Below are 26,289 nucleotides of genomic sequence, written 5' to 3'. Positions count from 1 at the left end.
AATTTTGATTCTGTTTTTATTTTTCTAATGTATCAAGTAATTTGATAACCCTTTTTTTAAATTAAAAGTGTCTACATCCATGATTTGAATGATAAAAAACAAACCTTGAGTGTGTCACTTAAAGATCATGTGTGTGTCACTCCATGACACGTGTGATATAGGTTCGCTATCTATCATAATTGATCCTACCAGTGTTCCAGTTTATGATTGTCTAAGAGTTATATAGACCTCTTTAAATAGAATAAGAACGGAACAAAGTAAATTTAATTATCTCCTACTTATAAATGGAGAATGAAACATTCTCCTCATTGCATTTGCATTTAAATTCAGACAATCAGACACATTATAGAAGAATGTCCTCAAACAAGATATGAGGAATGGATTACATGAGTATGACTGTGGCAAAAGACTGATAGTACAACCCTTCTATTTGCTTTTAGGTATACAGTCATTATTACTTCACTGCCATATTTTATGGTACCTTCTAATACTTTAAGCATTTGTTATATTATTATTATATTATATAAACTTGGCTTTGTTTAATTTACATATGTTATTCAATTTTATCCCCTTATCTTTAATTGTTTCCTTTTCACAAGTTTTTGATTAACATCAATATACGTCAATATATGAAAGCAAAAAAATATACGAACATTTACTGTTTATTTTACTTAATTGAAAAAAAAATGTTTAGCATTTGATAATAGGTTTAAATAATTGTAGTCAGTAAAATTTAAAAATAATCTGAATAGAGGTAGTGTACTGGTATAAGTTTTCTATTCTTCTTGAATTTTTGTATTAATCATCCAAAAATTGTTTGAAAAGTGGTTCCAGTATAACCAACATTGGATGAACTTTGGTCCGAAAATGTTATATATAATCTAGAAACAATAATTAATAATTAAATTACCTCATGACTGATGAATAAAGTGAACAATGTACCTGTCATCTGGAATGCCTAGTTCTTTTTTTAAAAGAGGATACAATACAGCAGCATGTTTCTTATTCTGCTCAACACCTAGGCAACCGATGCTCATTAATGTGGCTGTACCACAGGGCTTATCATCATTTCCACCCCATGTCATAAGTTGGTCGGGCACAATAGTCACAACTACATACTAAAACAAAGAACAAAAACTATACAAATGAAAAAAATAAATAAATAAATAGGTATTTACTGATTCTGGTTTTCCAAGAGTTTTAGCCACAGCCGCAGAAATCTTTTTCAACAACTCTGGTGTTATTTTAGATTTCGATACATTTGTTTCCAAACGAAAATGAGGCATATTGCAAAATTTAAAAAAAAAATTTAAAAAAATTTAAAACCAACAAGCGACCGGGCTACTACACCAATTACTATTGACTTTGACTATTTATTATTTATTGATTAATGATTAATGATTTCGGTGACTTGATAAGCATTCGCCGTTGTACCCCGAACCTCATCAACTAGTAGACAGTGGTTCTCATTTTATTGCAATCCCTTGTTACAACCCATTACAACCCAGTTAATAGGTCTATGCTGCAACCACCACCAGCTACAACTGTACCATCAATACAAATACCATTCAGACATTATATATTAAATTTTTGTCTCCCTTTTTTCGTGTTAGCATTCTACTCATGGATATTTAGTTAAAATACAAAAATAAGAAATATTTGATAAAGCACGGTAAATGATTTAATTACCACTATCACGAAAAATCTATTATGGTCACCCGCCACTTTTCGTGTCTGACTATTTATATTATTATATAATTAATTATATACATTATAAATTATAATATTTATTATTTATATTTTAATTATTTTTTTAGTAGTAAATATTAATCGATTAATATAAATCGAGATCACCGAACCTAGTATGGGAATTGAAGCAATTAAAAGATTACTGTTGTATTGAAAATAAGAGATATTTACTAAAGTTTACACTTTACTGGACAATGGGTTGGTGTAGGTAGTTTAATTTTAATAATTTGATCTTTCGTTATCAAAATTGTCGGGACTCGTTGCTCGACCTTAACGGTGTAACAAAGATTAAATATTAAATGTAAATAACACTTATATTATATATATTATTACTTTATTTAATCTTAACCAATACTCGTTAGACAATAAATTGTAGTCATACAGAATAATTAAAAATAATTATACAATATGCATGATATTATTATGTAATATTACAGAATAGAATATTCTAATATGTATTACTAAGTGTTAAGCAATTTTAAAAAGTTAAAATTGGTAACAAACAAAACCAAAAAGTAACCAAGTATTCCAAACTAAAGAAAATATACATATTGTAGAACTCAGAGTATAATTAATGCTCCGAGTGTACGTAACGGTCAGTGTTGATAGCTCCCGGAAAAAAATAACGATATTAAGTTTTAAATTTTCAAATTCTTAAATAGTTGTTAAAGTTGAACATTTTATAAATTCTTAGCTACAAAATAGTTTTTAAATTTAATAAACTATGTCAAAATATGAACATTAAACTCTTATGAAAAAAAAACTTAATTAGAAATTGAAAATGTCTATAAATAACAATGGTGAAAACTGCATGTATCGGTCATTCGGTCATTGGTTTTAGAGCTACACCAGAAACCAAAATTAATTTTGTCGAAAACCAATTTAAAATAAAAATTCCAGGTTTTCCTTTTATTTTTTTTCCCCCGGTGATTTTGAAACTTTACTGAAGATGAAAATCGATGCATTATTTTGAATACTTATCGCGTACATATAGACACAAAAACAATTTAAAAATCAATGCATTCCGGAGATTAGCGATAGTAGGTAAGTATAATCCAAATGACCAAACGGTCCTAACTCCAAACGTACAATTATTTTTATATGTTAACGTTAAGATATTATGTCATTATGTTCATACGAATGTAAACCAATCTAATAAATGATGATTAATTTGTTTTAAGGAAACGTAAACTTGTTGTTCATTATTATTTATTGGTGGAAAATAAAGTGTTCTCATGTAAATGTGTACCTACACAGTACACACTGTAACACGGTTTTTACCTTAAAGGAGCTAAAGGAGTAGTGCTTAGGCATTTTATATTACATGTACATTTTGGCTGTGCCTATGTGTGAAAAGTAAATGAACATTAATTGTCGTTCTTTTCTCTGTGTTTTAATGTTGTATAATCATCAGATTAGCAAAAGACCGATGAGGAACTTCTACTAAAAAGTAAAAATGTCTCTTTTGTTACACGACATATTTTACCGAAAAGTGCTTTTGTTGTGAATCACGACTCGTGATAATCCATAAGTATACTTGTTAGTAAATATCACGGCTTTAGATGGGCTACAGCCGTGGTAAATATTCAATTATTAGTAATAATATCCAGGGTGATGAAAAACATAATTTTAAAGTATTTATATAATACCCACGATTTAAGATATATAAATATTTATGTTTTATGTATTATTGTATTAAGTATATCTTTATGGTTTTAAGTTGTTACGGTGATCGGATGATGTAAATAGTAAATACTAAATTTTAAAATGTCTTATCTCAACTTATTATCAATATTAAAATAGTCGTTATTCTTGTCATTTTATTATCAATAAAAATAATTTTTAAACTTTCATAAATTCATCATAGAAAAGATGGATTGTGGATCAGGAATTGGGTGTTTAGTGTTATTGTGTTAATCATCATTGTGTTAATAGTTTTATACCCGAACAGGCAGGAGTGCTGGACAACTCAATCCCAGAATAATTCAATAATGTCATGGCATGCCGAAGAGGAATTCAATAGTGAACATAGAACAGATTTAATATAAGTAAAAATCTACTAAACGCTTTTACATTATTATGCATAAAATATATTTAAATTTTTACAATACTTAGGTTTAGGGAAAAAAAATTTAATAATGATGTTATAAAAATACTACAAAATTTTATCTGCTTATAATGTCTTTAAAATATCTCGATTATTTTGCTTGTATTTTAATTAACAGTTGTTTAATTAGGTATAAAAATTGATCTTAAAAATGAATCAAACTGAACAAAATGAACGTTTTGAATCAATAAGATATCAATTGGATGCACTTGGATATCGACAATATATGCCAGTTGATTCCATTGATCTTGTTGGTCAGCTCATTGGAGATTTATTGCATACAACTGACAGTTTAAAACAATACAAAAATATAGCTCAAAACACAATTGAGGTTGCTCGAAATTTAGAAGCAAAATCTGCTCCGTACTTACGAGATAGTTGTTCACTTATCCAAGAGCATAATGAATTGCATTCAAAATTAAAGAAAGAACTTGAAAATGTTAAGAGTAAGTTCTATATTGTTTCAAATGTTAGTAGAAAATTATATCTATGTAATATTAACATTTGTAGTCTTTTTAATTCACCTTTATTTATAATATTTCTATAATAATTATTTTAAATATTAAAACTTCGAATTAGTGTATAATTTTTAATTTTTAATTATTGACAAAAAAAAAAAATGAACAGTAGATTTTCTAATTAATAGGTGCTAGAATTAATAATATTTCCTTAGTTTTAACTATAAAAATGCAATATAATTCGTAAATTGCAGTTATACTTAAGTATATATTGAATGACACAAACAACAAAATATGTTATGCTTACAATCTTAAATTTTCAAAATTTCAAACTTAATTCCTTTTTATAATGCATCAATTAACCTTCCTTTTTTTATTTTAAGTACTTGAAAGTAAAATTGGTATCTTAGAACATGAAAAAAAAGAATGGATTCAAGAAAATGAAAAACTTATTAAAAAAGTTGAACATTTGGAAGATGAAGCCGTTATAAAAAATGCAAAACTTTTAGAATTAGGAAATCTTTTTCTGATACCACAACTTGAAACTAAAAGTATTTATTTTATTGTCATTTGTGGCTATAAGTTATCTATTTTATTGTATGATATTTGACTAATAATATTTATTACTATTCCAGATAAAGAATTCAAGTCTCTTCGCCCTTTAATACAAATTGATAATTCAGATAGTTATAAAGATGGAGAAGAAAATAAGCAATCTTTACTTAAAGAAAATGGTATTTTAAAGAAAAAAATAAAAGAATTGTATAAAGAAACTGAACATTTAAAAAATAATATAAAGCATACAAAATTTCAGGTAAAATTAATAACACAATTAAAAACAAATTATGTATAATATGTATTATGTATGTATGTATTAGTCCAATAAATATTCACCTAAACAACAAAATGAAACAAAAAAGAATGGTACAGATACTTTTATTGATCTGAGAGCTGATAACGAAGTACTTCGAAGACAATTGGATGGTAATAAATTAAAAATAAATTTAATTTGTGTCCAAGTTACTTTGAATGAATAAATTTCAGTTAGTGCCTTATTAAACTGTTTTCCAAACTAAAAAAAATATTTCCATGAGTTGAATCTTTTGATATAAATTAATAGGTTATAATTTAAGACCAATATCACTTCTAGTAAACTCTTTCAGTCTTCCACCTCTCATTAAACAACACATCTCTCATATTTTGCTTTACATTGATTTTCATTATATCTTTTACATTGAATTAAAACTATCTGCTGGGTCATGCCTCTTGGTCCCTGTGAATTTCTTATTAAGTGTGCCCTCTACTTGTTAGATATGTCCTGCCCATTCTAACTTCTTTCTAATTATGAAATGTTAACTTTAGATTGTGTGAAGTTAATTTAATCTATGTTTTGTTTTTTAACATGATTAGAAGCACTAGCAAATCATAGTGAAGCAATGTTTCACTTAACCAGAGTAACTGAAGAAAAAAAGTCTCTTCAACAGTCCCTTAATGAGTATATTAACAACCATTGTAACTGTGATAAGGTTATTAAATTTACTTTGCTGAATTTAGTTATGAGATGCTTATAAGTCTAATATTATTTTACTTTAAGGACATGAGTGTTATGTTAGAAAATAATACACTCTTATTAGAACTAAAAACAAAGAATCAATCTCTGGAATCTGAAATATTGGAATATGAAAATAAACTTAAAAAGTCTCTTAATGATCAAAAACAGTTATTAGAAAAAATAAACTTATCAAAAAACACAGGTAAATTTAAAATAAAAATATAATTTTGTAGTGATTAGTAAAATGTCATTTATTGATTCCATTTTTTTTTTAAATAAAGAAAATGAGTTAATGTCAGAAATAGAAAAAATATCTGAAGAAAAGCATTTACAATCACAAAAAATATCACAACTTGAACAAAATATTCAAAAATCAAGTATGTTACTCAATTTATATAAATATTAAAATATATATACTATATATATACTTAAAATATTTTTTTATTTTAGAATCAGATAAAAATATCAAAACTAATTCATGGCAAGAAAATAGATGTCGTACATGTTCCAACATGTCTGTTGATGAACTTAAACGAGCCCTTGATGCAGAACGAAAAGATTATGAGAAAAAATTAGAAAAAATAATGAAAACTCAACTTGATCCATTAAGACTTGAGAAGAGATCAAATGATTTAGAAATAACAGTGAGTAAACTTCGAGCAGAACGAGATGAATACTTATATGAAATCAACTGTTTAAAGAAACAACATAAGACAGAAGTAATCTATGAAATTGTTTACAACAATTTTAATAAAGTTAAATTTATTAACATTTTTGTTTCTAGATCTTAGATTTAAAAAGAAAAATTGAAGAAATGAAAAGAGAAGAGTACCAAAGAACAGACAGACAAAACATTTTAAAACTCAGAAGAGAAAAAGACGAGTTTGCTGAAGAAATAATTGGTTTAAAAAAAGAAATTGATTTCTTAAATTCTCAACTTAGGGTAAGCAATATAAGATATTAATTATTAAAATTATTGATCTTAAGTTTTTAGCCATTTAGCTATTTTTTTTTTTCTTAGAAAATTAGAGAGTCTGTAAAAAATGATGAATATAATGAACGAGAGTATGTTAAACAATTGGAAGATGAAAAACATAAGTTGATTGAAAAACAACGTTCACTGACATGGGAAAGTGCCAATAAACAAAGAGAATCAGAGAAATATCTTAGAGAAATTTCTCATTTAAAAGCAGAGTTAAAAAGACTTACTGCTATGATGGATGATCAAAAGTAAGATTTTTTATATATTTATGTACAGTAAAGTATAATAATCCAATTAATAATTAGATGCTCTCAAGATCGTCTTGAACGAACACTGCAATCTACACAGTTTGCTCAAAATGCTACTGAAGAACAACTAGAACGTGCACACGTTCGAATAGAAGAATTAAAACTCTTAAATAATAAACTTAATGATCAATTGATTGATGAACAACAAGAACGACATAAATCTCACAACAATACAATTGCTATTGATCATCAACGTGATACATTAACAGTTAGTATAATAACATTAATGTTGATAAAAAATTTAAAAATATTATATTTTAATTATAATTGGATTGTATACTATCAAATAAAAAAGTATGAGTTATTATCACACTATTTATAGAAAGTTATTTATTTTTAACTATTTCATAAGATTTTAATTAAAACTTAACATATATTTCATATGAAACTTAAATATTTTATAATAAGATTTTAAATTTAAGAGTGAATTGGAGAAAAAAACCAAGCGCATTCTTCATCTAGATTCATTAGTCGCGGATAAAGAAAATCAAATACAATTATTACATTCAAAACTAACGGATGCTGCAAAAAAAATTGCGTAAAAATAGATTTTAATTTTTTAATAATATATATTGTGTAACTCTATCTAATTATTAATTTGTTTTCAACAGTAACGCTTTAAGTTCTCAATCAGAAACAGAAAAGATGTGTGATCATTTAAAACATGAACTTTCTAATATTAAAGCAGAGTATAAATTATTTGAAAGTAACTCTAGTGGCCACCAAAAAGAAAAAAAGTATGTATATATAAAACAATAGAAGATGTTTCACTAATATATTTTACTATATTTGACTACTATCATTTATAGTAAATAATAATACGTATGAAAATGTTAAATAATGTATAAATTATTTTTGTTTTTGATTTTGATTATCTTAATTAATTTCATTTTTCTTTTAAGGAGACTTCAAAATGATTTAGATATGGTAGTTCAAGATAATAAAGTCTTGCGTTCTGAATTAGAAGCATCCAAAAAACAAGCTGAAGATTTGAAAATGCAATTACAAGTGTATGTTTTAGAAATAAGACGAGTAGAAGAGATACTTGAAGTGAAAGAATCTGAAAGGGATGAAATATTAGAACAATTTAAAACATTAAATTGTGAGGCTACTCAGTTAGAAAGTAATAACCACAGTCTTGAAAGTGAAGCTAAATCTACTAAGACACTTCTTAGAGAAAAAGAACATAGAGTATCTGATTTGGAACGTAAACTCGTGGACAAAGAAGATATTATATCCAGTTATGAGTCACAAGTAAAACTGACTTAGAAAATTTAACTGCCAACAGGCAACACTTGATTAAAATTATTGTTCAAATCTATTTTTTTTTTTGTTTTTAGATATCTAATCTGACTCATCAAGTAGTATCATTAGAGTCTCAATTGTCTTCTGGAAATGACCGTATTTCTAAATTGGAACAAGATTTACATGCTTGTAGAGAAATATGTTCAACTGTAGATTCAGCTAAATTTAATTTGAATGAACGATTAGGCCATGTTGAAAATTTACAGCATAAAGCAGAAGAAGAACGTTTGAGATTAACAGATGAACTAACTGTGGTGAATACACAGCTAGAAAGAGAACGTTCAAAAATAACTACAATAGAAGCAGTATTGAGTGATTCTAGGCAAGAATGTATGCAATTAACCATTATCAAAAATGATTTAAAAGAAAGGCTGGAAGACAGTGAACAAAAATCAAAAAATCTAGGGGAATTACTGTACGTATAAAAAAAAATGTTTTGTAACCAGTGGTTAAAACTAGTGTTTTTAGAAATATTGATTTATGATCATTCAGATATAACTTTATTATTTATTTTTTTAACACCATAACAGTGACAAATGATAAAAAAATAAGTTCTATACTCCAAATAGCTAAAATGTAATACTGCAATAAATGATTGCTCTGGATTCTGGTTGAAACCAATATTCATTTTAGCTTTTTGTATGGTTACAAACTGGTTTTAATCTCTGATTGAAATAATATTAATTCACTTATATTAATTAATGGAAAATTCCTATAAAGAATATTCTATTGTATTAAATATGTTAACTTACTGTTCTAAACTTATTAGTTATCTCTTACAAAATTGTAATTATTATAGGGAAAGAACAAAAAATGAATTAGCTATGTGTCGTTTAACAATATCAACTTTTGAAAAAGAAATAAGTTCATTAAAAAGACAGCTTAACGATGTAAAATTTGAAAAAGCAAAGTTAGAACAAGTTAGAAGGTAAGGACATGATTATTTAATGTTTATATATCTTCAAATAATGGTTTATTCATTGTATTTATTAACCATCAGCCATTTTAAAAGTATTATTATTAATTGATGTGATTTACATTTTTTTTTAGGGAATATCACAGCACAACATTATGATAATAATAAATACTTTAATTATTTTGACACATAATTTATTTTTACATTTTATATTTTAATTTTGAATGTTGAGAATGTATAAAAGCATTATGTATTATAGTATTATTTATTTTAGTTCTAATTATTTTAAACAATGTAAACTCTTATCTTTTGTATATATAAAATAGTAAGCTGATTAACTGATCTATCAATGCACAGCTTAAACCATTGAATGGATCAGGCTGAAATTTGGAATACAGATAGCTATTATGACATAGGCATCCGCTTAACCCCTTAGGGTGTTAAAAAGGGTAAAAGGAGTAAAAATCACCTAGCTAGAACTACTGAAGTTATGAGTATTAAATAAATAAATGAAGGGTGGAAATTTTGAGTAAATCTTAATACTATGTATAGGTGCACTAAAAAAGGATTTTTTGAAATTTAATTTAGTATAAAATCAAAATATTTTGAGGTTTACGATTGAAATTTTTTTCATAGACGGTTGCTATTAGCACACTATTAATTTCAATAATAATAATCTGTTCTTGTTGCCATGGAAACAATCATATCTAACCATCTATAAATAATAATTTCCATCGTAAATTCCAATATGTCTGTTTGAACACCTTCCAGGGTTCGGGCTATTACTTTTTAACTTAGTCTATCTTCTGCCTATAGGTCTAATATATCTCTGTACCAAATTTTTTCGCAATTGGTCCAATCCTTTAGGAATGCATAATAGACAAACTAACAGATGGACAGAAATCCAACGAATTTAACACACAGTTTGAGACATATAATAGGTAGATTATTTAACGGGCTACAAAGTGCACGGGTTTAGCTAGTAAACTATACTTAGATAAAAAATATATAACTGTAAATTTTATTTTTAGTTTTCACAACTTTCAACGAATAAAAGTAAAAAGTTTATCATAAGTTATAATTTGAACATAATAAAATATACTAGTAAATAAAAATAAAAATTATGATTAATAATAACAATAATAGAACAAAAAATAATGAAAGCAGGAATCAAAAAAACTATTAAGTATATGTATATATTATGTATAAATAAGTAATTTTTTATCATGTATCTATAGTCTGATTTTGTTATACAGAATACTTTTATTTTTTTGTTTACACTGATATTTTATTCTTTCTCTTAAATAACAAATTAGTGATTATTATATAATTATATTATTTTTTTTCTTAGTTAGGGTTTCTGTATTAGTGTTTCAATGTTTATTTTGTTAATTTAATGTGTTGAAGTGATAAATGGAATTTAATATTTATACTATAATTTTCTTAAATTAGTCAATTTTATAAGAGTATAAACTAAGACACCTATGCGGCTAAGTTGATAAACATAACATTATAATAAGTATAAACATCAGAGAAAAAAAATCAAAACAGAAATTTAAGTCATAGTATTATATTTTTACTACAATTAAACAGTCTACTTACATTTTATTTACAACAGTAAAATTAATTACAAATAAAATTATTATTTAACAATATTTATGAAGAATTACGCATGTAATAATCAATCGCAGTGGAAAATGTAGCAAAACCCAATGCACCAAGTAAACCTGCTTTGGCTCCAGCTAAAATAAAAACATTTTCATTAATTATGTATAAATTTATATGCTTAACGATCTTTTAAATTTTAACCTCTAAATCCTATCAATCCTCCAGTTATTCCACCTGCATATGTACCGTTCTTCCAGTCAGATTGGCCTCTATACTGTAAAAGTAGTAAAATTTAATGCATTGTATAATATAATACTAAAAAGGTAAAAATGCTTATTAAAATTAAATACTCACTGTTTCTACAAGACATTCAATGCCTGAGAATACGGCTCCAAGTAAAGCAAAGTTTTTTGCATAACCGAGTGAAGAAGTTTTCATTTCACGTATAATTTCCTTGACTGTTTCTTGTTGACCAGGAGGTTTTATTTGTGGATTTACACTAGAAGTAAAAAGACCAATTGCTCCACCAAGAGCAAAACCTACAAAATTTAAATTAGTAAATATCTGTAATGTAATAAAGAGTAAATAACAATAGAAATAATTAAAAATAGGATATATTTTTAACATTAATCTATTACTGATAAATTATATTTTAAACATGGTCAAGAATAATCAATTTGTTATTACCCATTACACCACTTAGAATGCACTTAAACGCACAACTTTCGGTAATTGCATCTAAAGTTTTTTCTTCTACTGATTTTACTACTGGTCGTCCCATTACGTTTGGCATCATGATTTTTTCTCGAAATTGATCATTGCTAAATATTCGATTAACGAACTTATGTAAAACTTCTTCTTGTGTCATATTGGTTTTCTCTTCATTATTAGGCATCTTACTGCTGTCACAATTAATAGTTAAATTGGAATAATTTTTTTAAAACACTTAAATATTGTTTAATATTCTGTAAACATAGAAAATAATTTTAAATAGAGATGATTTAAATAGTTAATAGTGTTAATACTATAATTCAAATATTTAAATGAAAAACGTGCAAAATAAAAATGTTAAATGTTGTTTTTAGTATCTAGTTTGTGATAATATTTTGATAACAGAATTTAATCATGAGGTAATCACTAATCACTATTATTTTTTTTATGCTAATCAGTAGTCACTCACCAAAAATTAAGTGAAAATCACAGATATAAAGTATAATAATTTGTACTTTAAATCTGTGGTGAAAATCTTATAATATTCCTTCTTAGCATGAACTAAGATCAACAACTAATAACTAATCTTCTTAGTTCATGATACTTGGTTAAACTATAGCCTGTTAAAGGGTTAATTAATATGAATTATGTGCATAGTGTAAATGTAATTGTAAATAATAATGTGTGCTATTGTGCCAATGCCAAATCACAGAAATGATATACCTACTAAAATGAATTATTCTTATGAATTTGTCTTAATATTAATTTTAATAGGCTAATAAGACTATTACAACTATACAACTAAAATTGGTGAAACGTGTATATAATATTTATAGACTATATATATTCATATTATACTTTATGTACCTACATACACATATATTATACTTGGACTCGTTAATGCAATGCTATAACTTGTAGTATCTAGTTATTATTCGTTAAGTAGGTATTAAAAGATTAAAGAACCAATATGAAGAGCAGCAAATCACAAGCGAAGAAGCGAACGCCTAGCTATTTTGTAGTTAGACATCGATGCATTAAATGTTTAACATTAAAATTTTAAGTCATTAAACTAAGCAAAAGAAACCCGTTACCTGCTAGGTATATAATATTATTTTCAATATATTATATTGCTATTGAGGTATGTAGAGCTATTAAGTATTGACAATCGTTTCAATTGAATGGAATAGTTTGGGTTATAAACAGTATACACCTACCTATAGTGAATATCGCTACCTATATATAATATAGGTACCTACTTACCTAAGTATATCTATATAAATGCTTTTATACAGAACCGTTCGGTTCAAACCACGATTGATTGCTTTGTATATAGGTACCTACTAAAAGAAGAGACTATATTGACTAATATCCAATAAATTATTTCACTATCACAATGTGTAAATTGGTCACAGAGACTCTGCAAGTGTAGCTAATATGTTTGCCACACACAATGAAATGAACAACAGAAATACTATGCATGCGAAAGTATAGGTAATGAAAAATAACAGTACTCAAAATTTGATGACTTTTATAGTTTTAATATAGACGGTGATGCCAATGGTGGTCTAGATTTATTCTAGAATCAGTATTTTGAACGCACGAATAAGTTACACTGACATTTTAAAGGACAGGCGTGCGAGTCCGTGAACCGTTAAATAAATTCAAGACTCAAGTTTTCCTCTTTGTAAGTTAAACAAGCTATAAATGTACTTGTATAACAACTTTATGTTAACATCATTGTTCAATTTTCAATATAAAAAAAAAAAATTGAATTTCAAATGCATATGTAATAAAAAAGTATATATATATTCTTAATATTTTTAAATAGATATAAGAACAACAATTTAAGGGTTTGGAACAACAACCAGGTAAATCTACTTTTTTCGAAAATGTACTTTTTCGTGAATTATTGTGTAGGATAAAATTACATAGGTACATTTGGGTTCAACAACTAGATAAATTCGATAAATATTTTATCAAACAAAAATTTTGTTTTTTTGTTGTTGCTGTTTTATTATATGTATTTCAAAGTAATAAAATTAAAATTTGTTGGCAAATTTTTTTTATATTATTAACAATATTTTTGGCGCAATAACCAGATAAATCCATATGTTTCATAATTTTGGGCAACTTTTGCTAAAGAAAAATAAAATTAACTAAATTCTAAATCCACAGTATTATTTTCATTATGTGATTAATAGAAAAATTTAACTGTTATAGTTTTAGTACCTATCGATTAATCATGGAATGAAACGGTTTTTATTAGCTCTGAACAATTTCAAAAAGTAGATTTACCTGTTTGTTGTTTTTCAAGCCCTTCAATTTAGAACAAAGGAGATGAGGAATTTTATGCATACATTTTTTTTTTGAATTTCTTTTTACAAAATAATGTGTAAAATGTCGAGATTTTGATGAATTTTATCGAAATGATAACTATGTAACGTTCATAAAAAAATATCATGATAATACATTTTTGACATTTTTTAATTATCAAATGAAAAATGTTTGAAGAATCTTGTGTTAAAATTTAACTCAGCAATAAATGTTTTATTGGCGTTTATGAAAAAAACTTTAAAATATTTATTTTTAAATGACCATAAATAGGTAGCTCAAAAAAGGTCAAAATATTTTAAAAATTACAACATGGGAAGAAAACACGAACAAAAATTTGGTGAAATGGTCAAGTATTTAAGGTTATTCATAGTGCCGGACTGAATAGAGCCCTACGGCCCTACCCATTAACCCAGATATAGAACACCCCTATTTTGTGACCATCGCAGTAAGCAAATGGCGTTCCATGGTCCTTTTTTCATACGAATTTCATCCGGAAAATATTTATCAACTACACTAATTGCGTCCGATGTTAATACACTATTTTAGAACTTCTAACCCCCCTCGCTATATACGTCACTGCCGGCAACTTTAATCTTTCTTTAACAGAAACTAGATTCAATTTGCTATAAGAAAACATTCTCAAGTTGAAAATGTTGAAACATTTTTTCGACTATTTACTTATCGTGTTTACAGACGTCAGACACAACAAATAAAAAGGCACACATCATTGAAAAATCATTACTTTCATCGCTTTGTTCAGAATCTAAAATTATCTATGACCCACGTGTTGAAAATATGTGGTTTTTATTAAAAAAAAAGTAGTTTGTATTGCAACTGTTGCTCTTTAAATGGCATAAAATGTTGTGTAATTTTATGTGCTTAAGACTGTAAAAGTATTAGAATTTCATATAGGTAGGTAACGCTTAGTTTTTTTTAAATATTGATAGATATTTTACGAAACGTCATGATCATGAGTCGCCATGACGCACCGTTTAACAAAAATATCTCTTTAAAAATATGGTGGTTATAGATGCTCAGTAAATGGATTTGTATAATATTTTAATATACTATTGGTACTCTACTCATACAGTATGAGCTCGTAGATTATTTTGACTGCTGTGCGCCTGTGTATAATATAAATATATACAATTTAGATATAGGTAGAAATATAATGTGTTATATTTAAGATTAATAAATTAAAACAATAAATTTATCTATTATATGGATACAGCCGCATTTGTATATTACTTGGATGTTTGATAACATTAGTATTAACATTGTATAGGTTTTAGAATTTTAATAAATATAATATATGGAACAAATATAGAAACTATATATACATACCTATTACCTAATATTAAAATTTAAAACTATATGAACGAAGAATCACGCATGAATATAGTCGTTATATTATGTATTGTATTAAAATAATTATATATATAATTAGTAAAATAAATTAATGGTGTACTTCTTATATTATATATATAAACATATTTTTTGTCTTGGATAGTTAATATGATTCGGATATTCCTATACCTACAATTGGTTAGATTTGAAAACTTCAAAACCGTCTATAGTTGATTGATTTATACATAAAAAAGCTGCAAATGAGTTATTCTGCTGTGCCTATTTTATTTTAAATTGAATAATAGATACTACTTACATAAAATAAATTGAGTGGGAGAATGAGAGATGATCATATTCGGACGAACAGGCCGAACAGCATCATGAAAATAATTTTGTTACCTATACAGTTATACCTATACTATTATATCGATAGTAAAATACTAATAACTGACCACTTCTACATATCATTTAACAGTTTTCTCTAGATCAGTACTCTGAGTGGACTTGCGATGGCTACAGTGTTTTACTGATTCAGTTATTTTTAACGATCATAATATATATTTATAGTCAATAGAAGACACAATATAACACCAGCATATAGGCAAGTCAAAATGTAACTACAAATTATATTATTTTAAAGCATATATATTAATATTAAAATTATGTTTTATCTAGAAAATAGAAATCATCAAAAATGAATTTTTCTACATCAGTAACTGAAAAAATTAACGAATTTTATCAATGGTCTTTATCAGTTTCAGGTAAATTACCGTTACATAATACATATAGATATAAATAATGTATAATATAAAATAGTATACATTATTGATTGTAATAATATTATAATTTTTAGATATGTATCATGTACTCATGTAGTATCTATGTATTAAATATAAATATTTCTTTTTTATGCACTTGTAGATGATAGAACGAAAGGTTGGTTGATGGTTGATTCTCCAACGCCAACCGTAATCTATACAATAATTTATTTCATAATCGTTGGTTTGGGTCCGAAATGTATGAAAAATAGAAAACCATTCAAGCTCACTCCCATATTGGTACCATACAACATCCTTATGACATTATTAAATTTATACATAGCTATTGAAGTATGTGTATAATAACTGAACTGTATTTATTAAATAATAAATGGTTTAGATAGGTACCTATATTACTAATTAAACATTTGATTTACAGCTGCTAGTGGCATCTAGTCGTTTACGTTACAGTTATGTTTGTCAACCACTAACATTTATCAATAACAAAGACGAATTGCGGGTAATTTATTCTAAAAAAAATAGATATATTTTATTATTTAGTTTTAGTTTCCCATTTATAATAGATAATTTAAGTTTTTCACGGTTTTATAGGATGTAATTTATAAGCATTTTATGTAACGATATTGGTTGTTAACTTTTAAGTTATAACTCATAAGTACACAATATACGTACATAAAAAAACTTAAATTAGCTATAGGTTTCTTACTAAATATATTCAAATATTAAATATTATAATATTATATTCTACTAGGGATTTTTTTTAAATTTGTATTTTGTATTAAATCTTATGTTTTTTATATTTTTTTAAGTTCAACAACTATAATTTTAATGTGCCTACCTATTTAAATAATATCTGATAGGTACTATAAAACAAATTTTATCCAGATGAATTTTAATTGTTCGATAATTTTATATGTATAAAATTATCTTTTAATTACCTACTTATATACTATAGTATGTAATATAATATGGTATTATTTTATTAAAATATACCTAGTTATTATATTTTGAGTACCTATTTTTGCTTAGATAGGTGATAAGTAATAATAAATGAAATGCTATTATTTTTTACTCAATATATGTTAATTGCCATTTTATTATATGTTTTATATTGTAGTTATTGAAAGCTATTTGGTGGTATTACTTTTCAAAACTCCTAGAGTTTTGTGATACAATTTTCTTCATACTCCGAAAAAAGGATAAACAGCTTACTTTTTTACATGTTTATCATCATTCGACAATGTTTTCTTTATGGTGGATTGGAGTAAAATGGGTACCTAGTGGTTCTACGTTTTTGCCTGCAATGGTAAACAGCTTTATACATGTACTTATGTATTCGTACTATGCTCTGAGTGCGTTGGGTCCTAAAATTGAAAAGTATTTATGGTGGAAAAAGTACTTAACTATACTTCAATTGGTAAGTAAATGTTACACTTTACATCTACATAATATAATTTATATGTGGCTATTTGAAAACCGGATTTTTGTTATAAACGTGATTTATTTTTAAACTTATGAATTATGATAATTAATTGTGATCCTTTTCTATATACTTCCCGCCTTTATTTATTCATCATTCTATACCTGTATTGTGTAATTTGTATTGTTCTAAGCAATGTCACAGCTCATCAGGTGTCAAACTTTTAAATAGGTCCACTACTTCGGCCTTCACCTTCATGGAAAATGAGTCCTCTTAAACATATTTTTTTGTTGGTAATAAATGGAAGTTCAAAAATACTAAATATGGAATATGGAAGATGTTCGAGTACTGAAATTCGTTTATCAGCTAAGAACGGCTTAACAGAAAAATTATTGTGCACAGGTTCATTATCTTGATGTAGAATATAATAGATAGATGCATTGTTCTTCCATAAATATGGCATGATCTGATCTTATTTGTTCATTTGTCGATATTTACCAGCATACCTATGCAATATGCGAGTACAAAGATATCGATCGTTAAGAAATCTTTTTAATTTTTTTGATATTCTCACCTGTTTTCGACGTGCAAGGGCGACCAGGATGATGCTCGTAGTCTTCTATACCTTTTTTCATTCACCAAGTACTTGACTTGGTATCCATTCTTACACACTTCAGTACACATATATGGACATTCTGTAGAAGATTTATCGAGAAATTTCACATTATTGCATTAACACACTGTTTGATTTCTAAATTAGGCATAATTCCGACAGTTTTGTAAGATTGCCCACTTTGAACAACCCGTGAATTCAAATAGTAATATTTACTAAAATAGATTAAAATTGTATTATTTGATGCGTTGGTTTGTGTAATTGATAACTATACGTCACAATTATTCACCAAAGAGTTGATCACGCTCTTAGTAAAAAGTAATTCCGTTTTTAAATAGCCACACCGTTTGTTATATTCAACGAACTTATTTGTATTTTGAAATTTAGATTCAATTTACTACTGCGCTATTTTTGGGTGTCCACGGAATTAAATCTGGATGTAAATTTCCAATATGGATGCAATATTTATTGGTGATTTACATGATTTCATTTATTGTGCTGTTTGGAAACTTTTACGCAAACGCTTATGTTCAAAAGGTAAAATCATATATCCAATACATATAATATTATTATAAAGAACATATTATTTATATTTTATATCCTTTATAATACATACATACAGTTGTACAAATATTTTATTTTTAATAGCATAAATAGAAGGAAGGGTCATCGTGTTCACTAGGTACCCCCTCTATAATAAAGTATAAGATTTTTTAAATAATATTAAATTACAATCCCACGATCTGAGCACTCATCTAGAATCTAGATAAAAGTTAAATAAATCATATTTGCAATCCAAAGATTTTACTTACAAATCCTATGTATTTGTCAAGAATATATTTTTTTTAATTTACATTCCCTTCTCTCCAAACCAAAATTTCATTTTTCGTCATTGATAATTAAAACTTAACACGTTCATTATGGTGAATACTATATACGTCTATACTCAATGACAAAATACATTCAAAACGTAGCTGCTATATGGCTGAGCATCGAGCAACTTCCTTGATTAAATATTATAGGAAATCTTATTATATATTTATATATATAAGTAAATAACCAAATTAAACTGTATATATACATATATATTATATTATTCATTATTTACTTCATTACTGTTAATAATTATTAAACATTTGTTATAGGATACTACAAATAAGCCAAACATCTATAGAAATTACAAATACATGAAAAATGTGACATGTAAATCGAAAAAAAATAATTGATTTTTTTTTTATAATATTTTTCTTTGTATTATTATAATTATAAACAAAAAGTGTATAAGAACTGACAATAATTTGTTATTATTTAAAGATTATTTGTTTTGAATTGTTCAGCCTTGACTGTTACCTATATTAACATCAAACAAAATTTAAGCATATAATTTATAAGCTACTTAGCTTAGATATTTAGTTACATATATTATGTATAGAAAATAAACATAGTATATATTCACCGACTAAGTAAATTTTTGACATGTTTCTATAAAATTATAAACATTTTTCTCCATTAGTATTTATACTTCTTTTATTCGTATACACGATTATTTAAATGAACTATATATTTTTTTGAAATAATTCAAACTAATTAGGTAGTCACACAAATAACATTATAGTTGATGGTTGTGTATATTTTAGTACATACCTAGCTATTATAATATATCATATTCTTACAAACTAAAATAGCCAATTAAGTAAAATATTAATTTGTAATAAGCTAATAACTAATTAATAAGTTCAATTTTATTCTCCAGAAACTTAGTTAATGTATTATATAGATGTATGTAATAATAAATAAATTGAAATATTCAATTTTAGAATGTATACTAAATTGATATTCCTTTTAACGAGAGGATTAAACTGATATGTATATTTACTTGTTTATAAATATTTTAACCAATATAAGCAATAAATATTGTAAGAATATAAATTAATTAATAAGAGAATAACGGTTGAAAATGTTTGAACAGTGTCTAACGCATCATTGTAATATAGGTAGATAACAATATCATATCGGAACATTGTTAATTATAATACTACCAATCACAACATTTCGAATCAATGGAAAATATCGAAATTTCAATGTTTGATATTACCTACTGATAATTTTAATTTGAAATGAATACGAAGTACGAACACGTTGAAACTAGTAAAATAGCTATAGCAAGTACCTAATTAATATATACATAATATATTTTTTAAATAGGCGGGCATATTCTAATGTTTATTTATACAATTATACAAAATTATAATAAGTATACAGTTTTTGTACAACACTTACTAAAAAAAAAAATTATTATAATTATTATTTTTATTGCAACATGATCACAATTAAATTACATTGCTATTTAAGAATCCTATACGGCATAGAATCCATAAAACTAAAAATAGATTTTCAAATTTATTTACTAACACACGAGAACTAGTAATGACCACAGTTGTATATTGGTATAAAAAATGCAATACCAGAAAACACTTTATAAATATATTATTAAAATATAATAGGTAGTTAAGGCTGTGAATTTGTGGAAATGTTTATCGGATCCATTTAGCTTATTGTAGAACATATAGTATTCTTAACTCAGTTTGAATTTAGTATATTATACTAACAATTTATTTTTTAAAACTTTTATCTTGCATGTTTTCCTTTATATTTTTTAATTTTTAAGGTACTTTTTGACCTACTTAAAGCTTTTTCCTTGGAATCAAGTTTTTTCAATACTTATAAGAAATGTTCATAAGTTATATTTTTTACAGATATTTCATGATTTTTGTTAACTAATTAAAAATAAAATTTTTATTTTTATGCTTTTTTCGTTTTTAAATTGCAATATATTTTTTTTTAAGTTTTCAGTGTATTTTTGAGATCGGATATGCATTTTTAAGGTTTTTTAGTACTTTAAATTCACAACCCCAGTTATAAACGCATTTTTCTTTTAATGTACACGTGATATACCCTCCTAAAGTCCTAAGTCTAATATGTGACATGTTACAACCCGTTGTAGCTTATATAACAAAGTATATACTGTTATATTATACTTATAATGCACTGTAAGTACTGCAGCAGCTGAGCATGCGCAATAGTTTTTTGAACATTGATCTTCTCTCGTTCGCCGGTACAGTGGTCGGCGTCGGAGTGTTTATAATAGTACGTTGTAGTATGCACGCCACTTTACAATATTATACACATCGTTTTACCTACTAATACGTCTTAAATGTTTCCATTCTGTTTGAAAATTAAGAAAAGAATTAGTCTGGATTTTATATTATAATAATTATCGTATCGTTTACTGTCGTTATAAGAGCCTATGTACGCCTTTTCACAAACCGTTAATTTTTTTTTTTTTTATTCACTAGGTACTCACAGTTATAATATTCATGTAATATAACATAATCTTAAACATTTCACAAACACTAAAACAGGTACCTACAATAAAATATAGACTACAATGTACACTTCAAAAAACGAGTGAGTTCTTAACATCTAGAGTTATTTTATTACTTATTATTTATATATAATATATATTAGAACATTATACAATTTATTATAGGTATATAATTTGTAACAGTATTTTTTATAGCATTAAGAAATCGAATTAAAAATAGATATACAAACGATATTTTATTAAATAAGTATAGGTATAGTAAAAGATTTTTCATTTATTTAATGTAGAATACTATACATATAGGGTACATTTATCATAATACACGTTTTTTTATTGATAGCGGATTGAAAAAATGAAAATTTGCTTTTGCTTTATTATTATTCAGAGCAAGTTAATTAAGTTGATTTCTTGGCTCTCGACGTCTTAAGAGGAAGCTACACTAGCATGTGTTGTTTAATATTGTTAAAAAATACATAGCATAATATGTAATGTTCAGAAAAATCCGTTTTGCTCTGTTATAATTAATATTGGAGAAAATTATCTAATTTAATAGTGAATAATTTAATTTTTAAGCAAATTATGAGCATTTTTAAATTATAAATTAGACGGAAACAACACGTAGTAGTCATGTAAGTATAATAATGTTTTAAAAAACATTAACATTTTTTCTCTCATAAGTTGTATTAATTTTTAGATGTTACATGCATGGCCTTAAAATGCCTATACAGAGCGCCGTTTAATACTAATTTTATAATAAATTATAATAATAAGTACCTACACTTACTAACCTTAAGCCGGGCTTAAGGTAACAGTGGTATATTTACGTTATTACTATACAAATTACTGTTTGGATTAAATTATAGATTTTTCTTCTATTATGAGAATGTAGAAAATAAAAGTTTCCTAAAATATTATTTGTGTGTGAATTGTGGGGGAGCAGGGAATTAAGGAATAAATCTTAGTTTGATAACTATACAATAATATAAAAACTACACATATACAATTAATTTACAGGTATGCTAAATCATTTTTATTAATGTTATATTTTTAATTAATATTTTTTTTAGAGAATTTACAATATTTCATCTAGATTATAATTTATCTACATTATTTGAACAAGTGGAATATTTTTATCAATGGAGTGAATCAATGAGCGGTAAGTTTGATATACAATTTAATGTTTTTTATAATATTATTATTTTAGATTTGTGGTCATATATATTTTATTTTTATTATAGATACTAGAACAAGAGGATGGTGGATGGTAAATTCAATTTTTACTACATTTACCATAACCCTTTGTTATTTTTTAATAGTATGGCTGACTCCACGATTCATGAAAAATCGCACTGCATACAGTTTAAAAAATGTTCTAATAATTTACAATATTGTGATGATAATAACAAATTTATTTATTATAATAGAAGTAATAAAAATATTACTTTATTTTTATAATAAGTGTCTAAAATCTTTTACAAATATATTTTCAGTTGATATTGATGACTACTAAATTAAACTATAGTTGGACGTGTCAGCCGATAATTTACGTCAATGCAGCAGCTGAGCTTAGGGTAAATGTTATTGTTGATAATTATTAATTTTAAATTTAAATTAGAACTGATAAAAATGATTTTTCTCTTGTAACACTGTATGAAAATTATGAAATGGATATTAAGTTTAATTTAACAATAATACCTATATTGATATTGGATATAATTATTAAATAAAAAAAGACGTACATTTATAAATAGGTATAAAAATTATATGTTAAACCAGCCTAATATGGTTTTATTGTGCATTAAAACTGTATTTTCTAGTTGATTTTAGAAAATAATTGCAATTGACTTAATGAAAGAATAGAAAATCTAAGATAATTTATATTGGTTTAACAATTAAGTATATATAACTAATAAAATATTTAATTTAAAATGTTTTAAAATCAAGTTTATAGTGTTTATACTAAATTATTTCAATTGATAAGACATTTTAATTTAATATATTAATTCCAGATAGCAACAGCAGTATGGTTGTATTATATAATTAAATTTTTTGAACTATTGGACACCATATTTTTGATGCTTCGGAAAAAAGATAATCAACTGTCATTTCTTCACGTTTACCATCATTCAACAATGTTCATATTCTCATGGATGGGTACAAAATATGTACCAGGCGGTTCAGCATTTTTACCAATTTTAATAAACAGTGCTGTACATGTCATAATGTATTTTTACTATACATTAGCTGCAATACAATGCTCAAAAATTATTAAATACAAAAAATATGTTACAACTATTCAATTGGTAAAAATAATCATTAATTATAGTTAGATTATATAGTTGAATATTATTGATATTAATTAAATAATAAGGTATTACTTAAATTAATGAATTATTCCACAACTTTAGTAGAAGTTAAAATACTTTTGATTACTTATTCAACATTATGTTAATCAAAGTGTTAATTTAATATTTATATTTATTATTCTTATTTACTTAAAGTTTTGAGTATTTTCAATTAATAGTTTGGTAATATATAAAATATTTATATAATAACAAGCTAACATAAAAATTCCAATAAAAAATTAATATAAAAGCACTATCAACAAACTAAAAATAACTGACTTTGCTTAAGATTGTTTTTGTAAAAAAAATTTTGTACAGTGATTTCTAATGTGAGTAATGATAAAATATCAAATTTATTTTAAAATATACAATGTTTTTGTTAAATATCATTTTAAAATTAAGTAATAAGCACCAACACACAAACTATTATTACTTTTTTTACATTACATAATACAAAATATTATATTAGATAAAATAATATTATATTTTTAATGATATAAGTATTGTGTTAATAATTACTTGATTATTATCACCCCCAATTTATTTTTAGTCTTTATAATTCCATTTTACATAAAATTATACTTAAATCATTTTATTTTTTAGGCTCAGTTTTTATTTGCTTTACCATTAGGCATAAATGCCATTCACAGTGGATGTAATTGGCCATTATGGATGAAATATTTATTTGTCTTTTACATTATTACAATGTTAGTTTTATTTGGAGATTTTTATAAGAAAAACTATATTAAAAAAGTATGTAAAATAATTATATGATTACCTACTTATTTAAATAACTTATATTTGAGTATTGTTAAGCATTGAGAGGATGTTTCTCCTACGTGTGTTATCTTAGCAACAAATAACACAGGAAATTATATTTTAAAAAAAATCTGTAATATTCTGTTATTTTTAATTATAAAATAAATTCATCTATAATCAAACTTAAAAATAAGAATATTATTTAAAGCACTTAATTAGATGTTTTTAATAATATTTTAATGTTGATGCAATGATTTTAAATTTGTAAAATGTTTATAAATATTACAGTTTCTCATAACTTGTCAAAATAAAAATATTTATCAAAAAACTTTTTTAAATTCCCTAGATAATATTCTTGGTTTAAAGTTTGATAATAGAATAATTCACTTTATTTTTAAAAGTAACAAAATTGTATTGATTCTTCTTAATGTAAAATTTACCATGTAATGTGTTAGTTAGACAGAGATAACATAATATGTGAATAAAAAATCCTCTCAATGTAAAATATTTTAATTAAAAACATAATTTTGTTATAGGTAAACAAAAATGAAAATGAAGTTGGACAATGTTTAAATAAATTGTGATTATTCAAGTAATACATTAAATTATGGCTAAGAAATAATTATCTTATAGAAATTATGTATACAATGAATTAGAAGTGACATTACAATAATTTACTACCTAGGTGTAACAACTATTTTTCAATCATGTGATATTTAAATATTTTTGTAGTTGAAAGGAAAATTTTATCTACGTAGTACTATTTATATTACACTAAATAGTACTGAATTGTTATATTCTTTCATTTATTAACACTTAATACCTAATTATATGATATTATTTGATTTTATTAAATCATTACAAGTTTTTATTGTATAAAATATAAATATTTTTTAAACTATGATATTAGGTTGTTAGAGTATACAACTATTTTGCACTTTATTATGTGTTGTAACTACTTTTACTTATTCATTTTGTTATTAGATATCTAACAAATAACAATAAAATTGTTGTAAAATATTTACCATATGGATTTTACTCAGTAGTAACCATGGAACACCTATCTGTCATTATCACCAAATTTTATCAACTATATAATTGTTGTATACAGCAGTGTTTCTTAAACTGTGTTCAGTAGATATCATTTAAGGGTTCTGTGTGTAGTTCATACTGCTTTTGAAAATAATTTGTATAGGGGTTTCGCATAAAAGAAATATTATTTGGTGTTCCGTGATCTAAAAAAGTTTAAGAAACACTGGTGTACAGTATATGTGCCCCTGACCTTAAGTCAGCTAAAGGGTACGGTTCACTAAAATAAAACAGTTAAATATAATTATAAATAAAAATGTTAAATTATTAAAAAATGATGTATCATAAATAAAAATACTCATTTTGATAAATTAAACTTATAGAATGAGGTACTGTTGTTAAAATTATTAAGATTAGACATTTACTCAAATAATAATTTCCTAGTTGAGTGGTGCTTTAGAATGATTTACTATAATGTGAATCCTCAGGTTATTTATTAATAATTCAATAAGATACCTATATCATCACCCATGAGTCATGACACTTATTGATGTATATTTTGTATAATTTGTAAATAAG

At 25.2% G+C, this 26,289-nt stretch overlaps 5 protein-coding genes across 7 annotated transcripts; 3 read left to right on the top strand and 2 right to left on the bottom strand.

Moving 5' to 3' along the window:
• Nucleotides 1-644: 644 nt before the first annotated feature.
• LOC114122934 (macrophage migration inhibitory factor homolog) lies at nucleotides 645-1,416 on the bottom strand. The gene is made up of 3 exons (XM_027985742.2): nucleotides 1,179-1,416; nucleotides 943-1,118; nucleotides 645-881 (listed from the first exon to the last, which is right to left on the bottom strand). The coding sequence occupies exons 1-3, from the start codon at nucleotides 1,284-1,286 to the stop codon at nucleotides 803-805; spliced, it is 363 nt and encodes a 120-aa protein (XP_027841543.1). The 5' UTR covers nucleotides 1,287-1,416; the 3' UTR covers nucleotides 645-802.
• A 2,153-nt stretch (nucleotides 1,417-3,569) lies between these two features.
• LOC114122960 (centrosomal protein of 135 kDa-like) lies at nucleotides 3,570-9,657 on the top strand. Of its 2 annotated transcripts, none has more exons than XM_050199152.1 (18): nucleotides 3,570-3,797; nucleotides 3,987-4,302; nucleotides 4,698-4,865; nucleotides 4,950-5,128; nucleotides 5,193-5,298; nucleotides 5,725-5,840; nucleotides 5,909-6,068; nucleotides 6,148-6,243; nucleotides 6,317-6,510; nucleotides 6,651-6,809; nucleotides 6,888-7,096; nucleotides 7,154-7,364; nucleotides 7,579-7,694; nucleotides 7,768-7,893; nucleotides 8,059-8,410; nucleotides 8,497-8,876; nucleotides 9,261-9,389; nucleotides 9,512-9,657. In XM_050199152.1, exons 2-18 carry the CDS (start codon nucleotides 4,008-4,010, stop codon nucleotides 9,534-9,536), a joined length of 3,021 nt encoding a protein of 1,006 aa, XP_050055109.1. In that variant the 5' UTR covers nucleotides 3,570-3,797; nucleotides 3,987-4,007; the 3' UTR covers nucleotides 9,537-9,657. The 2 variants fall into 2 exon arrangements, with proteins under 2 accessions (XP_050055109.1, XP_027841576.2); XM_027985775.2 differs by having other exon boundaries at nucleotides 6,317-6,585.
• A 1,274-nt stretch (nucleotides 9,658-10,931) lies between these two features.
• On the bottom strand, nucleotides 10,932-12,073 carry LOC114122937 (mitochondrial import inner membrane translocase subunit Tim22). The gene is made up of 4 exons (XM_027985746.2): nucleotides 11,673-12,073; nucleotides 11,340-11,524; nucleotides 11,187-11,259; nucleotides 10,932-11,119 (listed from the first exon to the last, which is right to left on the bottom strand). Exons 1-4 carry the CDS (start codon nucleotides 11,878-11,880, stop codon nucleotides 11,034-11,036), a joined length of 552 nt encoding a protein of 183 aa, XP_027841547.2. The 5' UTR covers nucleotides 11,881-12,073; the 3' UTR covers nucleotides 10,932-11,033.
• A 530-nt stretch (nucleotides 12,074-12,603) lies between these two features.
• Nucleotides 12,604-20,421, top strand: LOC114122945 (elongation of very long chain fatty acids protein 4-like). Of its 2 annotated transcripts, none has more exons than XM_027985754.2 (8): nucleotides 12,604-13,383; nucleotides 15,856-15,993; nucleotides 16,056-16,141; nucleotides 16,302-16,489; nucleotides 16,578-16,658; nucleotides 17,277-17,576; nucleotides 18,580-18,729; nucleotides 19,338-20,421. In XM_027985754.2, exons 3-8 carry the CDS (start codon nucleotides 16,075-16,077, stop codon nucleotides 19,416-19,418), a joined length of 867 nt encoding a protein of 288 aa, XP_027841555.1. In that variant the 5' UTR covers nucleotides 12,604-13,383; nucleotides 15,856-15,993; nucleotides 16,056-16,074; the 3' UTR covers nucleotides 19,419-20,421. The 2 variants fall into 2 exon arrangements, with proteins under 2 accessions (XP_027841555.1, XP_027841554.1); XM_027985753.2 differs by having other exon boundaries at nucleotides 12,883-13,383; nucleotides 15,856-15,981.
• Nucleotides 20,422-21,308: 887 nt separating this feature from the next.
• LOC114122980 (elongation of very long chain fatty acids protein 4-like) lies at nucleotides 21,309-26,038 on the top strand. Its single transcript, XM_027985804.2, has 7 exons — nucleotides 21,309-21,660; nucleotides 22,645-22,733; nucleotides 22,816-23,003; nucleotides 23,068-23,148; nucleotides 23,587-23,880; nucleotides 24,526-24,675; nucleotides 25,218-26,038. The coding sequence occupies exons 1-7, from the start codon at nucleotides 21,641-21,643 to the stop codon at nucleotides 25,263-25,265; spliced, it is 870 nt and encodes a 289-aa protein (XP_027841605.2). The 5' UTR covers nucleotides 21,309-21,640; the 3' UTR covers nucleotides 25,266-26,038.
• Nucleotides 26,039-26,289: the final 251 nt, after the last annotated feature.

Source organism: Aphis gossypii, chromosome 2 (assembly GCF_020184175.1).
Source record: "Aphis gossypii isolate Hap1 chromosome 2, ASM2018417v2, whole genome shotgun sequence".
In the NCBI taxonomy this organism is placed as follows: domain Eukaryota; kingdom Metazoa; phylum Arthropoda; class Insecta; order Hemiptera; family Aphididae; genus Aphis; species Aphis gossypii.
This window is presented reverse-complemented; position numbering and strand designations above follow the sequence as displayed.

Excerpts from the sequence above, each read along its gene's own strand:
- LOC114122960 (XM_027985775.2), top strand. The coding sequence starts at position 4,008 with ATGAATCAAACTGAACAAAATGAACGTTTTGAATCAATAAGATATCAA. Across the intron at positions 4,866-4,949 it reads ACCACAACTTGAAACTAAAA|ATAAAGAATTCAAGTCTCTT; the intron begins GTATTTATTTTA and ends TTACTATTCCAG. Across the intron at positions 6,586-6,650 it reads AGAAACAACATAAGACAGAA|ATCTTAGATTTAAAAAGAAA; the intron begins GTAATCTATGAA and ends TTTTGTTTCTAG.
- LOC114122980 (XM_027985804.2), top strand. The coding sequence starts at position 21,641 with ATGTACACTTCAAAAAACGA. Across the intron at positions 22,734-22,815 it reads ATGGAGTGAATCAATGAGCG|ATACTAGAACAAGAGGATGG; the intron begins GTAAGTTTGATA and ends TTTTTATTATAG. Across the intron at positions 23,881-24,525 it reads ATGTTACAACTATTCAATTG|GCTCAGTTTTTATTTGCTTT; the intron begins GTAAAAATAATC and ends TTTATTTTTTAG.
- LOC114122934 (XM_027985742.2), bottom strand. The coding sequence starts at position 1,286 with ATGCCTCATTTTCGTTTGGAAACAAATGTATCGAAATCTAAAATAACA. Across the intron at positions 1,119-1,178 it reads CTCTTGGAAAACCAGAATCA|TATGTAGTTGTGACTATTGT; the intron begins GTAAATACCTAT and ends TCTTTGTTTTAG. Across the intron at positions 882-942 it reads CTAGGCATTCCAGATGACAG|ATTATATATAACATTTTCGG; the intron begins GTACATTGTTCA and ends TATTGTTTCTAG.
- LOC114122945 (XM_027985754.2), top strand. The coding sequence starts at position 16,075 with ATGAATTTTTCTACATCAGTAACTGAAAAAATTAACGAATTTTATCAA. Across the intron at positions 16,490-16,577 it reads ATTTATACATAGCTATTGAA|CTGCTAGTGGCATCTAGTCG; the intron begins GTATGTGTATAA and ends TTTGATTTACAG. Across the intron at positions 16,659-17,276 it reads ATAACAAAGACGAATTGCGG|TTATTGAAAGCTATTTGGTG; the intron begins GTAATTTATTCT and ends TTTATATTGTAG.
- LOC114122937 (XM_027985746.2), bottom strand. The coding sequence starts at position 11,880 with ATGCCTAATAATGAAGAGAAAACCAATATGACACAAGAAGAAGTTTTA. Across the intron at positions 11,260-11,339 it reads TTGAATGTCTTGTAGAAACA|TATAGAGGCCAATCTGACTG; the intron begins GTGAGTATTTAA and ends CTACTTTTACAG. Across the intron at positions 11,120-11,186 it reads AGGATTGATAGGATTTAGAG|CTGGAGCCAAAGCAGGTTTA; the intron begins GTTAAAATTTAA and ends TTTTTATTTTAG.